This window comes from Carettochelys insculpta, chromosome 5, assembly GCF_033958435.1.
Source record: "Carettochelys insculpta isolate YL-2023 chromosome 5, ASM3395843v1, whole genome shotgun sequence".
Taxonomy (NCBI): Eukaryota; Metazoa; Chordata; order Testudines; family Carettochelyidae; genus Carettochelys; species Carettochelys insculpta.
Window position 1 is genome coordinate 24,959,104 of NC_134141.1, and position 22,549 is coordinate 24,981,652.

At 40.4% G+C, this 22,549-nt stretch overlaps 1 protein-coding gene across 1 annotated transcript; it reads left to right on the plus strand.

Annotated features, from left to right (window-relative positions):
• Positions 1-4,145: 4,145 nt before the first annotated feature.
• On the plus strand, positions 4,146-22,031 carry KLF9 (KLF transcription factor 9). The gene is made up of 2 exons (XM_074994775.1): positions 4,146-5,289; positions 18,488-22,031. Exons 1-2 carry the CDS (start codon positions 4,788-4,790, stop codon positions 18,715-18,717), a joined length of 732 nt encoding a protein of 243 aa, XP_074850876.1. The 5' UTR covers positions 4,146-4,787; the 3' UTR covers positions 18,718-22,031.
• Positions 22,032-22,549: the final 518 nt, after the last annotated feature.

The window sequence follows — 22,549 nt, forward strand, 5'->3', positions numbered from 1 at the left end:
TTGATAGAGGGGCTTGTTTGCTCTTTTAAGTTAATTACACTATCCAGACAACCCATTTGATCCTCAACTGCTTTTGATGTCTACAGCTGTTATAACTCATTTAGTGATATTTTCCCTGTTATATTTGGCTACAAGAATGCAGCCTTATCAGAGTCATCCATACCTTTAACTAGCATCACATCTGAAAATTTAATCAGCTAATAGAGAACATGGCTTCAGTTTACTTACTGGTGTTTCTTCCAGAGAAATAGCAGCAAAGTTTCTTACTCTATAGTGTCTACTTAATTATTTCCAGGCTTAGCTGCAAGGGGTTGCTTTTAATCTATGAAGTCCTTTATTGCTCAAGTTCTGTCCATTTTAAGGTCTGTAATTGAAGCACTGGGCTAGGACTTAGGAAGCTGAGGTTCAGGCCCAGATTCTCAAGAAGGTTTTTAGAAGTAAAACTTGTCTTGTTTTCACTGGGAGTTAGTAGCAGACTTTTAATTGGCCTTTGGGCACAAAGTTTAATCACTTGGTATCTCAGTTGCCCATTTATAAAATGGGGATAAAACTTCCCTGTCTCATCTGGTTAGCTACACAAATAAAGAGTTTGGAGACAAAAATCAGCTACTACACTGAAGGGCTGTGTGGAAAAGCTACTGGCCACAGGTACCACCTCTCACAGCTGGGTTCAGAAGCACCTTACCTTCTTTGGTGTCCTCTGCCAAAAGGCACTCTGCACTTCGTTTGATGTCGCTTCCTGGGACTTGGCCCTCCAGTAAGGTCACTTAATCCTGCTTCTTCTAAGGACACCAGAGTCCAACATACCAATGGCCTGACACTATCACACCAGAAATTCAACCCAGATTCAGGCTTTTGGGGCTGACAGACTTAACAGCAGGGTCTTCACATCCCCCCCCCCCGCTGCAGATGGGCCAGTAGAGGAACTTGGAGAGACACCATGTTCTCTGGGTTGCAGCCTAGGGATCCCTACATTAAGCAAATAGGATCTATTTGTCCATATTCTCTGTAATGATGCTGCTTGTTGCCAAACAGTTAATGTTTAACATATCACCTTCTTTTACTACTATTACTGAGAGTGTTTACTTTTTAACTTATCATTTGTCTGTAAGTATATGTGAAATACACTTCCTCCTATGGCCTAGAGCTAGTCACAGCTTCTTCTCCAGTTGGCTTATCTGCAGATTCCAAATAGAGGGAATTCAAATTAGTTTAGGAACAAAAATAATATCTTGTACCATGCCTACTTCCCCCAAGGCAGCTTTGACACTTCAAAGTATCTAACTAGACTCCATCTAGCCTCCACTGGTCCTTTCTTCTACGCAGTCATATGGACTTATATGATCTATTTCCACTTGCATTCAACCACCAGTCAGTTGGGGTTTTTCCTCTTTTATCTGCTCCCTCCAGGTTTGACACCTTTCACACATGTAATAGGGTGGGACTGATTGGGCCAACAGGTTCTCATAACCCCTTTTTGATCAGTGTAGGTCTTGGTTCTCTGTCACCTGGGAGCATAAGTACTTTGATAGGTATTTCAGAGATTATTTCTTTCTATTTATGTTTTCCCCTGATATTTAACACAAGACAGGGTACACAAGTTATCTTACCATAAATTTAAATAGCCACTGGGGCAGGTTGTTCTCTCATAATGGTCCTTGCACAGGCAATAATGCCTTCTTGTCTGACATGGCTCAAGTTAACCTTCAGGGTATGCTGAAAGGTCTATTTGCTCAGGCTTTTACCTGATGGAGTGAGTTGTGGAAGAAGTATATGTGAATTGGAAAGGGACACACAAGATTTTCTGTAATTTAACTTAAGGTTTTGGGGGTGTGGGCCTCTAAAAGATATTGACTCTGTTTGCTAATTGGGTATTGTATTAACAACAAAGTGTATTTCACATATACTTACAGACAAATGATAAACAAATTAAAAAGTAAACACTCTCAGTAATGGAAGTAAAAGAAGGTGATATGTTAAACATTAACTGTTTGGCAACAAGCATCATCGTTACATGGGGAAGACCAGCATTATCTCTATGCTGTGTCTCACATTATGCAGATGGTCCTTGTTTTTTTCAGTCACCAATGTTATGCAGATACCAAAAAACAGTCAAACATTATGATGAGGTATATGTAATGTAAAATCAGAGAGATGGATGGATAGCTAGAGGCTAGACAATGACTGGATAGGCTTTTGGTGTAAATTAAAGGTTTCTTGGTAATATTATAGCTCTGTGTCAGATTGGCACCATCATGTTACTAAATCCCACCCAAGAGAATATTAGCTCACCATTGACTTTCACAAGACCCTAATGGGCACTGATTTCTGCAACAAGTTGAACTCACTACCACCTGGATAAACCTTTCCTATATTAAAAGATGGTAGGTGGTCAGATCCACCTATGGTAGCAGATTCATTCACACATCTTGTTTTGATAGTGTCTGCTCAGGGTGAAAATACTGGCTCAAGCATGACTGATTTTCTAGGCAAAGATGGAAAATTGCTCAGAGCACTCAGTCAATGAGACCCCTTAGGCTACAGTTTTGATGAACCAGTTTCAAAAATATGTATAAATGTGCACAGTAGCTACTTGTCAAGTAACTTTCTTATTCTAAACTTGTCTTTGTTGGGAGGAGATATCTATGTGGTGATCCATTACACTTGTTTAATTTAAAATATGTCTTTGAAGGGAATTTAAGATATTGAAAAAGAAACAGCTGAAATAAGTAGCTTTAATACTAAACTTTTATTAGGCTTGTCAATGAAGGGAGACACTATAATATCTCTAATAGTAGCAAATAATCTGTAAGCATTTTAAATGGGTAAAAATGGATTTTTCAACAAAAGAGATTTTATCACTGATACCATTTACCCATAAAAGTGTTCCTTGGACACAGTGGGCAGCCTTTGGAACTTTCTAAGTGCCTTAGTTAACTTTAGCCCCTTATTTGCTGTATTTTAGGTACTCCCTGCAGTATGTATGGGGAACCATACATAAGTGCAGATTTATACATAGACAAATTTAGTATATTTTAAAGTGTAACCTATTAACATTATTTTAAAAAGGAGGCCAAAGAACTATGTCTAAAATCTCAATTCTTTCCCCAAGTTCAGAAGAAACTACTTAAGTTTTCATTAACTGGAGAACATGCTGGGTTACTCTTCCAATGAGTAATTGTGTGCATTATCAACCTTTGCCCTCCTTCCTTTAGCAATCCTTCCCATTAACTTGTTGCCTCCTGCTTTGTTTCCTGTCTGAAATTAGAACTGAAATCTGGAGTTTCTGGTGAGCATGGGAAAGGGCTAGGAGTGCAAGAAAGGATCACTTCACTTGCTATATGTGGCTGCTAGATTAATGGCACATGTAAAATAAAACGCTACTAATATTTAGGTTTGCTGCTCCTGGATGTTTCTAGCAGAGTCCTGCCTCACTTAAAAACCCCTCCCTCCCTGGAACGGAATTTATGGTGTTTTTAACTGCGGGGGAAAGGTGGTTGCAGGTCAGTGACTTTGCATTTATTTTCGGTCCTGTTCGTCTGCAGTCTAAACTCCTACAACAAGCACACTCCCGGTCGGGTCTCCCACTCCATCTCTCTAGGTTTACAAGTGTTCAGACTTCTTTGGAATTTCTTTCTGATTGGCTAAACCAATGTTAGTGACATCAGCCAACTTACTTTCGATTGGCCAGCTGGTTGCTGGGACTGTAGGACTTCCACCGAGGCAGTTAACTCGGTAAGTGCTGGAAAGCCAAACTTGGAAACCTGCTAGGCAGAGAGGGCTGATAGTTAAGACGCAAAGGGCAGAGATTTAGCCGAGCTGGAAAGCAGAAGAGTGACATTAAAGTGCAGTCAGAAAGAGAGGCTTTTTTCAGGCTGGAGCTTCATAATAAGTGATTATACCCTGATTTTTTTTCACCCGAGTCCTTCCCATCGCCCTTTTAAATTGCAGCATTAAGACTCCCAGAGTAGCACGAGGCATGGGGAGGGAACATTAGGATTGGCCGGGCTCCTGGTTTATAGACACACCTCTCATGCAAAAAGCCTCTTCTGACTGGAAGGGGGAGAAGGTAAACAGAGTTGAATCACCCTCCCCGCTGACCAATTGGTGGGGGGCTCGGATCCTTACGTGATGGGATTCTGCGAAATTATTACTGAGCAAGATCATGCCGGAACTGTGAGGAGCGGCAGGCGAGGGGGGAGTGAAGCAGGCAGTGGGCAGAGGGGGGGCGAGTGTCTTGTAGACCTGGAGCTTTGTCTGCTATTTCAACAGAGCGTCTTGATGAGTGGGCGAATGTGCAGGGAATTCTAACGAAGGCAAAGCGGCTGGGTGCATCTCCTGAGCAACTCCTGCGATTTCTTTGGGGGCGGGGGGGGGTAGGGGACACACCTTGGGTCCTTTGGAAACGCTGAATTACTTGAAATCACCGCTAGTGACAGTATTTCCAAGAGCGCCTTCTAATAACCCACCCGTCAATGTGCTTAGCAGTGGGAGTGAATTGAAATCTGGAGTTTCTGGTGATCACGGGTAAGGGGGCTAGGAGTGCAAGAAGCCCCAGTGTAGCACCAGATGGTGGATGCCGCTTTTGGAGTCATGGATTGTTACATAAAGATCAGTGGCTGAGTTCGGCTCCTTGCTTGGATATTCACGCACACCGCCCCACCCCCTCTACTGATCTTCACAGGCGGAAGGCACCAGTGTGCTGATTAAAAACCCCGGGGGGTACGACAGAGAAGTTTCGGTGCCTGGATTTCAGTTCTCTTCTTGGGTGGTTACTCGTCTGCAGAATGTCAGCAGTTGCCTACATGGATTTTGTTGCTGCTCAGTGTCTCGTTTCTATTTCCAATCGCTCTGTGATACAAGAACAGGGGGCTCAGCAGGCAGAGCTACTGAAAATGCCTGAAGAAGAAGTGACCAAGGACCTGAATGATCCCCGGGATGCCTGGAAGGATTATTGCACATTGGTCACAATTGCTAAAAGCTTGTTGGACCTGAACAAGTACAGACCACTCCCAACCCCTTCCATCTGCAGTGACAGTGTAGAAAGTCCAGATGAGGATGTAGGATCAGACAGCGACGTGACCACTGAATCTGGGTCGAGCCCTTCCCACAGCCCAGTGGAAAGACAGGAATCTGGCGGCGTGCCCAGCTCTCTCTCTCTCCTTCACAGTGGAGTGCCTGCAAAGGGGAAACTAGCCACTGAAAAGAGACACAAGTGTCCATACAGTGGATGTGGCAAAGTCTATGGAAAATCCTCCCATCTTAAAGCCCATTACAGAGTGCATACAGGTTAGCTGTGGTCTCTCAATTGCAGAGGGGGAAGTGGGGAGTAACCCAGTGTTACAAGACAGCATTGGCTATGCATCACTGGTTTTAAGTCATGAACATTAACCTCTGTTCTCAAATGCTGCAAATGTAGACAAATATTTATGTTAAGGAAATTGTCCTGGTTTGAACCCCTGAGAGATTATTTTAATATTTAACCTGTTTTCCTCTCATCTCCATTTTTCTGGCTCATCCATATTGCTAGCTATGAATGCAGTGGCTTTCTGACTCCATTCAGTTTGTGAAAGCACAGTATGTTATGGAAATAATATGGAACAGGTAGGGTAGAGAGCAAAGGGTGTTCTGGTGGTCTGGCATGTTTTGGAAATATTTTTCTCTCTTCCCTGCATTTTTAACAGGGAGGTTTACACTGGGAATATCAGGCCAGTAGAGGAGCTGTTCAGTCAAAAATGGTTTAACCTGCTTCTCTGAGAGTAGCAAAAATTTACCAATAATTGCATGGAAGGTGCACACCGTATATGCAGCAGAGCCTTTTAGGGAATTCTCGGAATTCTTTTAATCATATGCTTACCCAATTGGCTTTATACATTTGGTCAGAGTCTTCAGAGAGTTTGAAAATAATGTTTAGTACTGCATAGAAATTTAACAAGATAGGGGAGGATGAGTTAGCTTCTGATTAGCTATCTATCAGGGGAGATTTCAGAGCTTCATTTTTTTCATCCTATGTGTTAGGACTTGTCCTCGTGAGCTCTGCTGTGAGATTAAGGGCGTGGTCAGTTTCAGAGGTCAGGGATTGATGATGAATTTTATAAATTGTCATAAGGAAACATGTAAAGTTTAATACCTACATGAATCAGAATGTGAAAGGTCTAGTAATGAATGAACTAAGATCTGAAAAATAGAGGATGAAGGCCATGGAACTCCACGTTTACAAATGTAACCATCCTTGAGAAGGCAAACATACTCTGATTAATCAGACACACTGAAGGAAAGTTGTTAGGTGGTAATTATTCTAATATACCAGTCCATCTTCTTTAGAAGCCTCTTAAATCACATTTGCTTGTGTACGACTATGGCACACAATCTCAAATTATATGGCAACTACTTTCATTATAACCATTTCTATGACAACTCTGCTTTTAGTAGACTATTTCTGTAAAAGTATTGAACATATTTTTAATGAGAAAATGTTTTTTTAAATGAATGCTTGTTTTTTTTCCCCTCCAATAAGCACAGAAAGAATAGAGGGGCAAATTCATAGCTGACTAGTAGGCACACTTCCACTACTTTCCATGAAATTCTGCCCATTTATGCTAGTGAGAATTTGGACCATATTTTTAAAATTAAAGCACATGAGTCTGACACACTTGAGTAGGGCAGCTGTTATTAAAAAAAAACAACAGATGTTGGGTCATGCTCAACTAATGTTTATAACTTTCAAAGCTATGTACATACCAACAGCTTTACAACTTGTGTTTTGATAGCACCTGTTCACCATCATTATTTTAGTCTACTCCCACAAGGGGACCGGATGACTTAAAATACTACCAATACAGGGCTATTAATTTTTAGATTAGTGTTCTGAATGCAACATAGGCTGGTAGTGGGGAGAAAGAGACTCTTTTTATTGGTAGACATGAGGCATTTAAGTGACTGATCTGGCTTAGGTGCCAAATTCTGAGAAGGCAGATGGTGGAGGATCCTGATCAGCAGGAGTCACCTATCTCTAGGCCAGAGGCACCAGCTCAGCCACTCAGGTGCCCAAAACTGGTTCTTCTCCCCCTGCCTCCCCTTAGCATTTCACTCCTGGTTAGCCTAAACAACTCTCTCCTCAAGGCTTCTGAAAGTCCCTTCCTTAGGTGCCTAATTTCCTCCCACATTGGGCAGGAAGCCTGAGTGACTGGCTCCTTAGGGTTTAGTTGTTCAGATGCTTACTGGAGCAATACCTAAATATCTGTAAGAATATGGGCCCAAATCTCATGACTTGCACTGGGACACATGCTCCTAAGTCAATACGGTGCTTTTCAAAATGTTATCCTTAACCTAACTTTTGACCCTCTCACTACAAGTGGCCCATTGAGCCAGGTGACTGGGTTGCATTGACAGGGCAACAAGGAGACTTTTGCAGTAATTCCATAAAGGACATCAGTCTCCAATAGTGTCACAATGAGATTTTTCACCAGGACTAAATTCATGAGACTAGATGTGCTAATATACACAAGCTAGCTCAAGTGGATTAGTGGGTGAGATAGTATGGTAAAGTGTTACACTAGCAATTAAAAAAAACCTACTATTGTAATTCAGATGTCCACAGACTCTCCTCAAAAACTGTAAATATAGTGATTGTAGGCTTCTTTAAAATTGCCATACAAGTCCTTTTTAATTCATGTGCTGAACAAAACCATTGCAACATAGTAAATTGCAGTGGAAGATAATACTGGTACATGGGACCGTTTAAGAGTTGCAGTAAATAAGAGTTGTGTGTAAGTGTTAAAACTAGAGTGACAAAGGAAATCATCACCACCAGAAGTTGGAAGTATACCTTCCATTCATAGAATCTCTTTTGTAGATTACTTTTCTACACTTCCTATAATGATGACAGTAGGAAAAGAAGGGATTTTTATCACAGGAAGAAATACCAGGGCACTCCTATAATAGTTATGCAGTAAGAGCATATTTATGAAGGAAAATGGCTAAATCTGAATTACAGTTCATATCCCATTAAACAGACTTTTCATTTGGCCTAGCAATATTATTTTGCATTAAAGTACAGAAGACCTGAGTTTGATTACCTGTCTTGTGGATGTGCATGGGAACATAGTAAAGGTTAATATTAATAACAATGTACTGTAGTTTTGAGTAATTACATAAGATTATAGCTAAATATTTGTGGTGTTAAGTAAAACTCTCTCTACACTCCATTGGGACAAGAGTTAATTTTAGCTGATGGAACAGTAAATGATGCTCATCAAGAGAGTTACTTCATGGATGGGAGAACTGAAAAAGTTGGGTGTAGCCTCTATAGTTCACCCAAAATCTGTACCTATAAATCAAGGATTACTCCAGTCCCATCTTTGGAAGGGGAACAAAACAGATAATCACCAAGGGAAAATACACATGCAAATTAGAGGTCATTCCAAGAGTGACACATTCCATAGCCACAGCCAGGCATTTCTTGATTGGATCAACCAGGGATAGATACGACTACACATTGTAGAGTTAACTATCCATCTTCAGTGAGTCATTCAGTTAAACGAAAACACACATTCATCTCCATGGTTTCATGAACCCTTAAAATCAGCGTGGCATTTTTTAATGTGAACTTGTTTTCCAGGGCAAAAATTTTATTTCTCACTGTCTTTGCAGCCTTTAGTATTCTTAGTTAAAGAAGATCCCCATCAATAGTTATTACTGTCTTAGCTGTGTAATGTTTATCTTATTGTCTTGAAAAAAGAGGTTCAGAATGTCTACTCATTGTACCTATGGTGTGTCTTTTGTTAATATAATATCCCCTTTCACACATGTATACTAAATAAGCAAATTTTAAAAGTTTAGTGACCACTTGTGTACACTGTGTTGGTTTGAAACTAAGAATTGGCACATGTTGGGCAAGCTGATAGAAGATGAGGGATGAAAGACCAAACTAAGTTACCAGAGGGAAACTGCATGATCAGAGAATTAGTAACAAGATGCAGACCCTATTATCTCCTTAACTGCTAGTTCAAACCCAGCTCCTCTTGCAGACACAAAATAATTGGTTGCCTATGGACTGCTCAAAACTAGCTTGAAAATTTATATTTAGTTTTTGTGATTGAACAACGAACGAAAAATCAAGACCCTAGTATTCGGCATAATGGATGGTTTGAATAGGAGAGACAGACCCCACAGAGAATGGATAGATGATGTAGTAGATTGGTGCAGAGCTAGTCTACAGAAACTAAGCCACTCTGCACTGAATAGGGAAAGATGGAAAGAAATAGTGAGAGAGGCATCAGACACCAACAGGCACCGAGCCCACAGTTATTGATGATGATGATTTAGTGATGTCTTGGATTTTGGACTGAACGATTGTTAAGAGCAAGATTACTATTATGAATTATTTCTGATAAGACTTATGAAGTAATTCCAGACAGGAGGGCGGGCCTGGCCATATCCCCCAATGACCTCACAATCTGAAGACTGTTTCTCTTTTTTTTTTTTTTTCCTGGGACTAGTGGAAGGATGCAGTATACATCCTCGTATACAAATGTATATTTGTATACGCATTCTAAAGATATCCATGTATGCAAATATCATCAAAATGAGACTTAAAATTATACCCAGACTACTAATTGGTCTTGATGGTGGACTCGATGACCTTTCAAGGTCCCTTCCAGTTCTGTGACAGATATCTATCAGGGGTAGGTTAGAGGGTCTTCAGGAAATACTTGAATATGGCAAGGATATACATCTTCCACAGGAACTCCATAAAGCCATTCCAAGCATGGGGATTAGCACTGGAGTTAAAGAACCACACAGCAGATGCAGTTGCAGATAGATGGGCAGTCAGGGCTGAAGTCACTGGTGCTGTGGAGACACCAGGTAGAAGTGGGTGGAGGGTTGAGGGTAGATGCTTTTAATGAAAAATATAGGGCAGTTGAAAGGGGGAGGATTTAAGCAAACCAATATATAGACAAATGGCAATTGGTGGTGATGGCCTCTCCCATGCAGCAAGAAAGGAAATGGGAAGTAGCATAGGTAGCAAGAGGCTAGTTCTGTGGGACATTTGTTACAGGATTAGTAGAAGCCTACTCAGTTCGGGAACCCAGTCAAACCAGAGGTTGAGAGTGCTCCATGCAGCAGATGCACTTGCTCCTAAGGTTTGACCGCAAATCTTTTGTCTATATCAAATATTCATAATGACCAAGGATTTCCCTGTATTAAAAGTGCTTGGAAGATATAGATTGCCTTGAGTGCTATGAAATGCATGAGGAAGCATATACATTCTCTGCCTCCTCAACAGGCCCTTAGAGCAACCAATGTCAATAGGAGAGTCGGAACTAGTGCAAGAGTTTTGTGATGACACAACAGCAATTATACCCTTAAACTCCTCCTCTGACATTTTGCCCTTGATGGTATTCAGTGGTAAGTTAAGATCAGAGACATGGAGCCACAGATTTGCGTTCTACTGTCTGGAGGAAAGCCCTAGAGCAGCATTTCTGTCACAGCAGCAAGACAATTGACTGATGCTGCAACACAAACATTGCAACAGCAATCCAGGCCCCTTATCACTTTAAGCTGCTCCTGACTACGCTACTTTCCCTTTTATTTTCTGAAGTATCCCTAGTTTGTCAGAGAAAGTACAGTTGTGTATTTTAATGGGAAAAGTTCAGCACCTATGCTTGGTACTTCTGAGTGTAAAATGGAAACAAATCTGAAATCTAACATATTAAGCTCCTTATTCAGGATGAGTTACACAGGAACTGCATTTATAACATGGCTGACAATCAGATAGCTGTGCTCAAAGTGCATATTGATAAAATGTGTGTAACTATTATTCTCAGGGATTTATAAAAATGTGAAAACTTATATTGTTACCAGACCAAATGGACAGGATCTTCGTCCAGCATAAAATTATTTGTAATAGTGATAAAATTCTATTACATTGCTTGAAAGTCTAGGAGGCTGAACAGGTTAGGACAAAAATCACACTCGTGTTCAATATGCTTTTGTTGATGCTTTTTTGTGTTTGTTTAAAAAAAAAAAACTACGAGAATTAAGAATTTGTTAATTTCACATTGGGAAAACCACCAACCCGTGTTAGTGGTCACTCTACCAATCAAAGCAAGGAAAAGACATGAAGCAGAGAACAATAAAGTGGCCCTACCTCAGCTGCTTCACTTTATCCCTTCACACCAACAATGTATCTCTTGCTGCCAGTAGAGGAGCTATAGGAAGAATTGACTCTAAAGAGTTATTGCACGCTTTTGTGCCTTGGTTGGAGAACACTTGGGATATTTCTTCCTAACCTGATTGTCAGTTTGTGGGTGGAACCATTAGGATCACTGTTGGTGAGTAAATTCACCTTCCCTTCACAGCACAGCACCATCCTCACATTCATAAATTGATAGAGCTGCCAAACCTGAGAGAGAGGAAATGCTTGGAGGAAATCAAGTTAAGTTTAAATGGCCAAATCCTGGGATAGCCAGAACAGAGCTAATTTTAAATAATCTTGTGAATACCTATCTTACCTATGTTTAGATGCTCTGGAATGCTATGCCATGCTGGCAGGTTTTGGTTTTTTTTAGGGTGAGGGGAAGGGCAGAATGATGTTCCAGTACTGCTAATTGTAAAATAAATGAGTGATAGTGGTTATTGCTTACATTTTTCACCTTGCACTATGCACGATTGGTGCCCAGGCAGCAAAATGGTGCATTTGGTCTCTTTGTTTTATGGTTTGAGCAATGATCCTAATTATAGTGACTGGCACCTACAAATACTAAGGACAGACAGATAGCATCTCAAAATTGTACTTTTGGATAATTTAGCATACTTTACACAATAAGTAGTTAATCAACTAGGGAATTCATAGACAATTATGAGAACATATTTTTGTGCTCATGAACATAGGGGCAACAGAGGTAAATTGGTGCAAAGACGTACAGAAAGAATAATGCAGCAATACTGCTATATTAAGGCTGATACTTACGTGTATGTTGTGGCTTTGCATCTTACCTACACTCAAGCAAATTGGCAAGCTAGCCATTATTTAAACCTCCCAGCACACCACTCATGTATTTGTGGACAAAATTACTACCTATAGGGCACAGAAACATATCACACTGTGGATTTTATTTGCTCCAAACAAGGCTAGCTATTGTGCATTGATACAGTGCTACTGCGGATACCAAGTGCTGGTACAATAATTTCTATGGTGCAAATTTTGCTTCTGTCACTGTCCCACAGAACATTAGTCCCTATGTAAATGGTCTGTTTGACCTAGGTTCTTCTACCTTGTTGGTTTAGGATCAAGTTTTCTAGAAGTCCCTTGCCTTTATAAACATTACTATATACCTGCAATCCCATTGTGTGCTCTTTTGTGCCAGCGCCCACAGCTTCGCAGTCACTGGGTTTCAGCAAGCCAATTTGGGAACACATTTCAGAAGGAAAAAGTTATTGTGCAGAAGTGCCGCCAGTTAGCCGGAGGCAGATACCCAGGTGCTTCTGAGATTCAGTTGCATCTGTACGCTAATTACAAAACCCTTGGATTATGACAGTATGACACAAATACAGCATGTGGCAGGGAATCACTCACTTGGGAGAAACAAAAGGAGAGAAGCAAAATGTCCAAAGGATCAGTGCATAAATGCTTAAGATAACTGCTCCCAGTTGGGGGTTAGGAGGAAAAGTTGCCCTTTCCCCAAGGAACTGGACAGTATTTTTGGCACTCATCCAAATCATGGGGTACTTTGGATGGCATTGACACACCCAGCACCTGGGGCATCAGAAGAAGAGAAAGAAGAAATATTCATCATAGTCCAATCCATGACAAGTGATGTGGGCCAGGACTAGGAAGTGATTGAGACCTTACAAGGATTCCAAGACCTGTTTGGAAAAGCTCAGGATCTGTCTACAGCAGCCAAACAGATTGGGCGGACTTGGGAGACAAAGGAGCACAAAAGGTACATTGGATTTTATTATTTGTAGCCATCAGGATTGGTGTGCACTCTTGGGATCCGTGGGAACATGTTCTTGGGTTCTTTCAAGCATCATACACTTACAGTAGGTTACAATCTCACATGATGTGAGATGATCCAGTTCTCCCTGGCTCTATCGCTGCAGCATAAGTGGCAGCTTTCTTTACTCTTTCTAGTTCAGCTCCCACTTCCTCCCTGGATTGTGTCAGGATGAACAAACCCACCATAACTCTACACATTTGGCTACATAGCCAAGTGCCAAAGGAAGGGCAGAAATCTTAGGCATGCAGTGAACTGCACCTGGCTGAGATGTCACACGACTAGATCAAAATGGAAGTCATACAAGGAAAACCTGTTCCAAGAATCAAACTCTGAAATATGCTTAATATAAAAGCAGAAGAGTATTACGAGAAACTACATAATGGGCAGCATGATCTTACTATGTACATGACATTCTCAGTCAGCCCCATGTGTGGGGAAAAGGCATCTGTTTAGTTATCCACTCTTATGCTGCAATTATATTTCATTCTGCTTTCCTGTTTAATGTAGGAGAGACAGGCATTATTTGACAATAAGCTGCTCTACACTAACTGCCACCAGAAATCTAGAAGAGGTATCAATGTATTTTCACCATATTTAAACCCCACCCCCAATTCATCTGGGAATAATTGCTGAAAGTCTTTTATAGGAATCAGTGATCAATATGGACAATTAAACTAGAGGTAATGCTAATTTTTCTATATACCTCACAAAGTTCTCTATATGGCTCAAGCCCAGAACATGTCCTATAATCAGCCATGAGAACAACTCAAGTGTAGGATTATCAACTTTACCCCCAATTTGTTCAAACCAAGCTTTCCTTTCCCGTTCTGGAATCCTCAGCACAAGGATTCTATCCCCAGTTGAGCAACCTGTTAGTGCTATTGAACTGCAACTATCAAGCCCCACTCCTGCAAACATCATTTTAATTCCCAATTGATTTTAAATTGGGAAGACAGTGTTAGTTTATGTTCTTATCTTAACTAGTAGTGCCGAGCATCTTACTGTAAGAAGGAATTGGAGTGAGAAAGGAACCAGAAGCAGTGACTTTTATTGAATTCCTTGGTACAGACAACCTTGGAATGTCATTAATTAGCCTATTAATGTTCTATTTATGTCTCATTTCAGAGGGCCCGACTCAACCCAGGCCTAGTGTGGAAATGTGGGCACACCACAGAATGGGACAGCAAAATCGTCAGGAATTATTAAGGACTGAACACTTGGCCACCTCTCTGGAGGGAAATGAAAATGACTCACAGAGGGGAATGTAAAGGGACTCTGATGCAAGGTTTTGATTTAAAGGGGAAAAAAAGATGGTGATGGGGTGGGGGTTGGAAAGACAAGACCAGTTTAGGCAAGAGGACAGAATATCAATTATGGAATATATCTGGCATGCGAGTGAAACGAAGCAGCTGGATCAAGTAGTCCATAGAACACTTCTTCAAAGAGTATATGTGGAGAAGCAAAGGCAGCTAGCACTGTTCTCCCATCACCCTGCATCTATTTGAATGGTACAACCACCTCAGCGTGATGCTGGGATACAGAACTGCAGCACCCCATAGTGGGCTACCTTCGCCCTGTCTGCTCCCTCTGCTGTGATCTCATGGCATTCTGGTGCTGAACAGGACAAGGAACTGGAGTATTCCCAACATGCATTTTATGTACCTGTAGCCCCATAAACAGAACATGTGTGTGCCTGGTTATTTTCCTCTGGTTACTTATTGAAGCCAGCTGAATATTTGTGGTTTTAAATAAAGTAAATACACATAATTTCAGTGTTAAGAATCCAGAAAAATCTACTTTTAATTTACTCTCATTATATCACCACTCCATTTTACCATAATCATATTTACCCACACTCAAACCAATATGCACATACATACGATGAAACCCCCACCACGCAAGGAAACAAGGATATTTAAGGGCAGAACATGCTAACACTTCAGAATGGAAACAGCAGAATGAAACTTATCACCCCCTCTTTATACTATGCTGGCACAGTCAGTGATAATATTTAATTATAGATTCTGCTGGCAGTGCTCATCTGCCTGGGCATAAGTCGCTGCAAGTTCCTCATTCCATAGGCTCTTACAAGTTTCCTGTTTCTTTCAGAAATGCAGTGAGCAAATATGATGTCTACAATTGGCAATAGCACTCTTGCTATACATCCGCAGGCACCTCCACCTTGTTTGAAGCCTTCTAAATGCACAATCCCCTACCACACTGCCTCTGTCAAATCAGTCATTTAGTCACCATTTCTCTAGGCTTTGCGTCCAGTTTCATGGCCAGGGGAGCAGTGGATTTGCAAGCTCACAGAATCACTAAAGATTTGAGTAAGAGGATGGTCTCCCTTTCCTTACTTCTATCTGCTGTTGAAGTGTCCAAAGTTTAAACGTTTTATTGTATCATGTTGCTATGCTTATGCTAACATCAGCATAAGACCTGCACGTAAATTAATTTTGTCTCACATTTTGAGACTTCAAAAATGTTCCCATTCTGCATCAGAATGAAGCTGAAATTTGGAAAAAACAGTTTGTCCCAAGTAGGGGGGAGAGACTGATTTTGGCTGAGCATTCTGAGTAGCCACAGGTAATGCTGGGACACCCCATATGGTCTCTTCTACAATAGGTGGTGATTATAGTTCAGGAGCTCCAGCAGAAAAAAAAATTGCCCCAGCAAAGAATGTGCTCTGACTTTTTGGCTTGACTTGACTTTCATTTCAAGTTTATGCCCTGGTTAGTGCTGAGCTTCACAAAATGATGGGGTTTTGACCTCTTCTCCCACAGTTCTCTTCGAGTCTCAGAATGAATTTCCAAATATTCTGCAAGCCAGTGCATCAGGACATTGTGATAGAAGGTGTGAGATAGGCATTGAGAGGGCAGTACAACTGAAGTCCTTGAGTAGAATACCCTGCAAGGATGTGGGGTAGACCTAAAAAAAAAACCAGATACACCTATTCTCTGCACTATGAACTCCCAACAATGCCTTTCTGTAGTATATAGATGAAACCATGGCCTGTTTGTGCTTGCACAGCTGACATAAAAACATTACATTAATGTTTTTCAGTGCAATGGTAATTCAGAAAGGCTTTTAACTGCCTGGAAAGATAGACCTGGAAACCCATAATCAGAGTTCCAAGGGTTAGATTTACTCAAACAAATGGTTTCCCCCTCTCTCTACTCCTGCTCTAGAGTGACTCACTACTTTGCTCCACCTTTCATTTTTCTTTTACTCAACTTTTTCTGAACTTATTCTAAATGAAGATAGTTTCAGAATCATGTTCCTACTGCACAAGATGTAAGAGTCTTAGTTTAACATCATATAGTGCCCTAGCATATCCTTTTCATTCTAGGTTAGGGAAGTCTGACAGATCTTAAAGCATGCTGTGTAGCTAGAAAACTAAACTTCTTCACACATTATCTGAGTGACTGTTTGCATCCATGTGATTCAATTGTTACCACTTTCACAAAAAAGCCACCCCCTGTGTTGCAGCCACAGCTCCCTGGGGCTAGAGTATCTGGGGGTCCTCCTCCAAATCATGCAAATACGAGACATGTGCATGTCAAATGCACATATTTTGGCAGTCTACTGTATACATAAGTGTCCATCTACATCATAATTTTAAACTTCAGAACCAAAAAAATGTATTACACTAACCTTACTGTAACAAGTAGTATTGGTCACTTGAAGATGAGAGAGAGAGAGAGAGAAAGCCATCTGTACAAAATACTCCTCCAACCTCTGAGGAAGCTCTCTGTGCTGGGAAGAATATCATAAATTCTAATTTCACCTCTGTTGACCATGCTTTAGATTCCCATGAAGCTCACCGCTCATTCTCAATCATGTCCATGAACCCCATTCTAGAAGACAAGTAGCAGTTGGTGCCTCATAACATCAACAGAGTCATTGTGTGAGGTTATTGCAGGCACAATCAGAGACAGAAGCCAGGTTTAACAAGAGTAGACCAGTTAGCATCAGGCAAAACTTTTCTGATTGAATATGCTTTGGTTAGTCTGTGTTTAACTCCTAAACTTTCTTTCAATTCCCCACGATAGATCTCAGGATTCCTGCTCTCCAGTATGCTACTGTTATCTAGTAAACCTTTGGTAGCCCCTTGGGAAAAAGTATGTTATGCCCTCCTCTTGTGACTGAGCCAACTATGGGTATCAAATACTCCTGTATCTCTAGTGTAGTGATCTGGTTTGAGGGTTAAGGACCCCGAGTTTGCGGCTGCCTTGTGCAAGGGAATATTTGAGCTGCATGTGACAGTTAGTCTTTCAAGTTTTCTTTTTAAAAACAACTGGTTCATTTAATTCATACAAAGAGACTATAGCCCATATCACATTAATCATTTACTATAAAATGTACTATTGTAATCTGTAAATTATAGAATGACACCAAAATGTAGATATGTTACATTTCAGCCACTGGTATCTCTCACCCATGGATTAATTAATTCAAGTACATTAACCCTGTATAAAACACTAGGAAATTAACACACAAAAGCTTCATTTGGTGACAGATCATGTTACTTCAAGACCTGACACTGACAATCTGAAAGTGTGGAAATAACAAGGGAAGGGAAAAGTGTCCTGAATTTCTTGCCACTTGCACTTTGTCTGCAGTGCTGTCAATAAAATACTGCCATGCTCTCTACAGGGTTCATTTTCCCCTCCACTGGATATGCAAAAACAGTATGTACCTCCCAACTTCATCACATCTACACTTGAATGCAAAGTCTTAACATGTCAGCAGCGTTAAGCCAGGACTCCTCTACTGTATGAAACATATGACAGTCAGATGTGATCAGCGGTCACTTAAGATTTGACAGTGGAATTTGACTTTGATGAAGTCAAGGTACGTTATGCCAGTTTTTGTATCTGTTGGAGGAAGACACGTAACTGTATGGAGCATTGCAGGGAGTCACTGACAGCACAACAGGCTACATGAAAGCATGAAGAAATGCAGAAGACTTTCCCCCTTATTCCCCTCACAGGCACTCATTTCCCAGGAGGTGCTAAATTTTTGCTTCACCTTTGGCCCATTCCCTTCCTTCCCCCAATCTTCCAACCAACCTCTTCCCGCCCTCTCTGCCCCCATCTAACCCGTCCTCTAATTATGCTCTGCTCCCACTCCTCCCCCTCCCCCGCACCTCCTGCCTACTATTGAAGAGCTGATCACTGGCATACAGCAGGCACTGGGTGGGGAGAGAAAGGAGCTGATTGGCAGGGATGCTGGTGGGTGAAGAACAGCCATTACTTTTTTCCCCATGAGTTCTTCAGCTCCAAAGCAGCCATGAAGTTAGCATATGTTTTCCCTGCTTTTCAGGATGAGTTGGTGGGGAATCTTCTCAAGCAGCCTTAATTGTCATTAAACAATGTGTGCATGTTCATCAATTTGTGTTAAATCTGTGCTATTGTTTCGTTTGGCTCTGATTCCTGTTTTTCCTTCTGCACTTTGTTTTTATCACCACCACTTTCCTACAGGTGAGCGACCATTCCCATGCACGTGGCCTGATTGCCTTAAAAAGTTCTCTCGTTCAGATGAGCTGACTCGACACTACAGAACCCACACTGGTGAAAAGCAGTTCAGGTGCCCTCTCTGTGAGAAGCGATTCATGAGGAGTGACCACCTGACAAAGCACGCCCGTCGCCACACTGAGTTTCACCCAAGCATGATTAAGAGAACAAAAAAGTCAAACTCCACCTCCTATTGAATGACGGACTACACTGGGGGACAGACGTTGGTAAAAGCATAACTGATCAGCACAAGAAGTCTACCACTGTACAGTTAATATTCCCTACTTGCATTTTTAAAGCACATGTAGCTGAAATTCAAAATAAATATTTTGTCCCCTGTGCTGATAACAGTCTTAAAAGAGTGACTGCTAAGTGAGGTTGGGAGCAGAGGTGGGGATCAGAGTAGATGATTAATTGCTTTTGTAACTTAAAGAATCAACACTGGTGTATATATGTCTGACTGGGTGGTCTGACCTGTGACTCCACAATAGTGATTCCAAGGTCTTTGTGATTGCTGTGTCATAAACATGTTTTGTTGAACAATGTAATGCTGCTTGTATTTAAAATTTGTTTCGTAAAACCACTTTCCAAATCTCTTAAATAATTCAAGTAAAACTCCATAGTACGTATTTTAGAAGCGGGTTCATTTCTATCTCAGAATGATCCATCATATACAGACTTAAGAAATACATTACATGTTACTAATATCTGATTGATATAAAAAGTTAAATTTATATTAAAGAAAACTGAGTCTTCTATACTTTTGAATTTTTTCCAATAAAACTGTGTAACTTAAGCTGAAATTTTAAGTAGAAAGCATCAAAAAACAAACAAGACTTTGACATATGCATTTAGCTCTATAATTTAGTTACCAGAAGAAAAATATAGTCAGTCTAAATAACATGGCAGAAGTATGAAAGCAGAAACACACTTCTCTGAATTGTTCCTATTTTTATTTAATATATACTGTACTGTACTCTATAAATGCCACTAACAGTGCTTTAATCTGCTGTTTTATTTGAATCCATAACAGCAGCTACCATCTTCAGAAACAGCTGCTTTTTAGAAGTTTTTTTCTCTTATACTTGCCTTAAAGGTTTATTCTCTTCATACAACTTTCCAACACCTATAAATTCCAGTGGGAGTTGTGTGTGTTATGGTGAGACTAGACCTTTCCTTAAGAGCATTATATGCTAATGAAAACAGTTAAGACTCCTTTATCTTTTCAAAGCTGTTATATAGAGTTTAGGGGAAAAATCATGAGATAATTAGCATTACAATAAAGAAGGCATGTCATAGTATTCCTTATGACGTGAACCTCACCTCCAGTTACTTTGTACAGTACTTGAGTGTCATATACAACATTTTATAATAATGGCAACATGACATTTATTTAAAAACTATGATTTGCTCCTTAAGAGGAGTTAAGACATCACTGAAGGAAATCTTATTTATCTGAATTTTCATCTTCATTAAGTTAAAAGCATGAACTTTTTAAAAAAATTTGAATTTTCCCTCCTCACCCACTTGTATGGTGAATTATGTTTACACACTTTTCTTTACAGAAACATTCTCGTGGTCTTTTGTTTTACCCTTTTTTCATACAAAAGAAGGAAGGTGAGGTGCAGCCCAATCACAGGCATCTAGGGCCTAATTCATCTCTGAGTTAACCCCAACCAAGTCAGTGGTGTTATACTGGAGATGTTATTTAGGTCCTCTTGTAAAACTTTGTATATAAAGTCACTAGTACATTGCAGCTAGAGTTATCTTCTTATTGTTTCACCTGATATAAAGCTTGCTTCCTAAGGAAAAAAAAATCTACTCAAAAGTAGAATATTTTCTTCTGCAATTATAACTGGCTTCCAGCTCAAGAGATCAGTTTGTCTATAGCATTTATACTTGTGTAGTTCATTAGAAATGTGGTCTATGTGAAGAGAACTGCTTTTAAGGCATTAGGGATTTTGAGCAGTCTGTGGAATAAAAAAGGGAGGAGTTTTCTTCAGTGAAGACATCAGGAAACCAAGCACACTTTCTACCTCCGTTTCAGCTTTTTGAAACAGTTATTTTCAAAAACAAACGAAGTTCTGGTGTCCAAAACATGTTGTAAGGACATTTGTTCTTCCTAATAAAATAGGTAGCCTGGCTATTTCTATTGACCCAATGTAAACAATTTATTCTGCTTACCAGTACTGTAACTGCTGCCTTGGGGTCAGGACCATGTGGTAGCCCAGCAACTCACAAAGTAATATTTTTACACTCATCCTCTCTTTCTCTATTAAAAAACCCTTCAGAACAGAGTTCAGTCAGCTGTACCATACAACAGTTGTTCTATGTGTACTGTTGCCATTATGTGGGACAAGTACAATACTTAGCAAATTAGGGACTGATCATGTGAGATGCTGAGTGTCCTTACCTTCCATTGACTATGTTGGGAGCAATACCTCTTGAAAAATAAAAACAAAAATTAGGCCTTTAGCTACCAGTAAGAGCCTAAATATTGATATAGGCAATCAAGCTTGAATATGTGGGGCAGAATGTACATTTAAACATATGTCAATTGTTTTTCAAGTCCTAAAACAACAAGGTACTCTCACAGGTACACAAACAGAATGTATAAACTCATGTCTATATTTGTGAGATGATCCTGTCTACAAAACTTCCCAAAAAGAAAGCAACATTGTAATTTGCTTTAATATATACTGCATCACAATTCAATCCAGATGGGATTAATATTGTTCATTAACCACTAACAAAATTGTGAAACTGGTTTTTTGTTTTGTGTGAAAGCAAACAGTGGTTTTAATATACAAAACAAATTGCAGGATAGTCATTTGTATCAAACTGAATTTCTGTAAGAGACTGTTGCAGGTGTTGGAAAAGAAAGAAGAATCAGGTTCTCTAATACTATATGTACTTGTCATACTATTTGGGAAATAATAGTGCTGAAGTTAGGACAGCTCCTCTCCTCAGTTAAGAAAGCCCTTCACTATTGCATAGAGAAGCCGTGGCTTTAAAGGTGTATAGCTATACAACATACTATTTTTGTGAACAATTTTGATGACTTACATAAAACAGTACTATTTTCAGTTTGCCGATGGACTTTGTTCAGTCTGGTGTGTACTGAACATGTTCTTCAAAATGCTGGTTTACTACAGATTAACAATCTGTACACTGTAATATACCAACCTTTACAACAACTTAATCAGTTTTATTTTTGTACAGTATTCGTATCCTTTATAAGTTATTTTGCTGTCCTGTTTTGTAAATCACATCAACTTATAAAAAAAAAAAGTAGGCATAGGTGTTTTTGTACATATGTATATAAATTGTCCAAATAAAGAAAGGAATAAAAAGTTATCTTGTTATGAATAATTTTAAATCAGAGTGCCTGCAGAATGATCAGTTTGGGTGACTTAGAGAACTTGCACTACTGCTAATGGAAACTATCCATATACTCAGCACTGGCCCCTCTAATTTTTTATGCCCATGTGCAGAATGAATTTTATTATGTGCACTAATATGGAGCTGACACGTGACATCACCTCCCTTTTGGTGCATGTAACAAAATTCATTCTTTCTAAGGATGATCTGTGTTCGAGGGGGTTGGGCTGAGGTGTGTGAAAGGGGTCTCAGGGTTGCAGGGGAGGAAGGGGAGCCTCTGGCTGGGGGTGTAGGCTCTGGAAATGGGTTGGAGCATTTGGGGTGCATGAGGTAGCTCCAGGCTGGGGCCAAAGTAGGACGATGTAGTAATGTGGGATCTGGTGGGAGTTATGGTGCTGGAGTGGTCTCAGTGTTGGGACTCTGGATTGGGATGTGTGAGCGATTTAGAGACTGAGGATGCAAGAAGGGGCTCAGGGCTGGGATCTGAGGGTATGGGGCACTTACCTGGGGTAGCTCCCATCTGGTGTGTGTGTGGGGGGAGACAGGTGGCCCATGTAGCCTATACTGCCCTGTGCTCACCTGCAGGTGCCAACCCCTGCAACTCCCATTGGCCATGATTCCCAGCCAATGGGAGCTGTGGGGCTGGAG

What these genes read in the sequence shown, in the direction of transcription:
- KLF9 (XM_074994775.1), top strand. Translation starts at nt 4,788, where the DNA reads ATGTCAGCAGTTGCCTACATGGATTTTGTTGCTGCTCAGTGTCTCGTT. An exon ending in CCATTACAGAGTGCATACAG is followed by an intron (nt 5,290 to 18,487) that starts GTTAGCTGTGGT and finishes ACTTTCCTACAG; the next exon opens with GTGAGCGACCATTCCCATGC.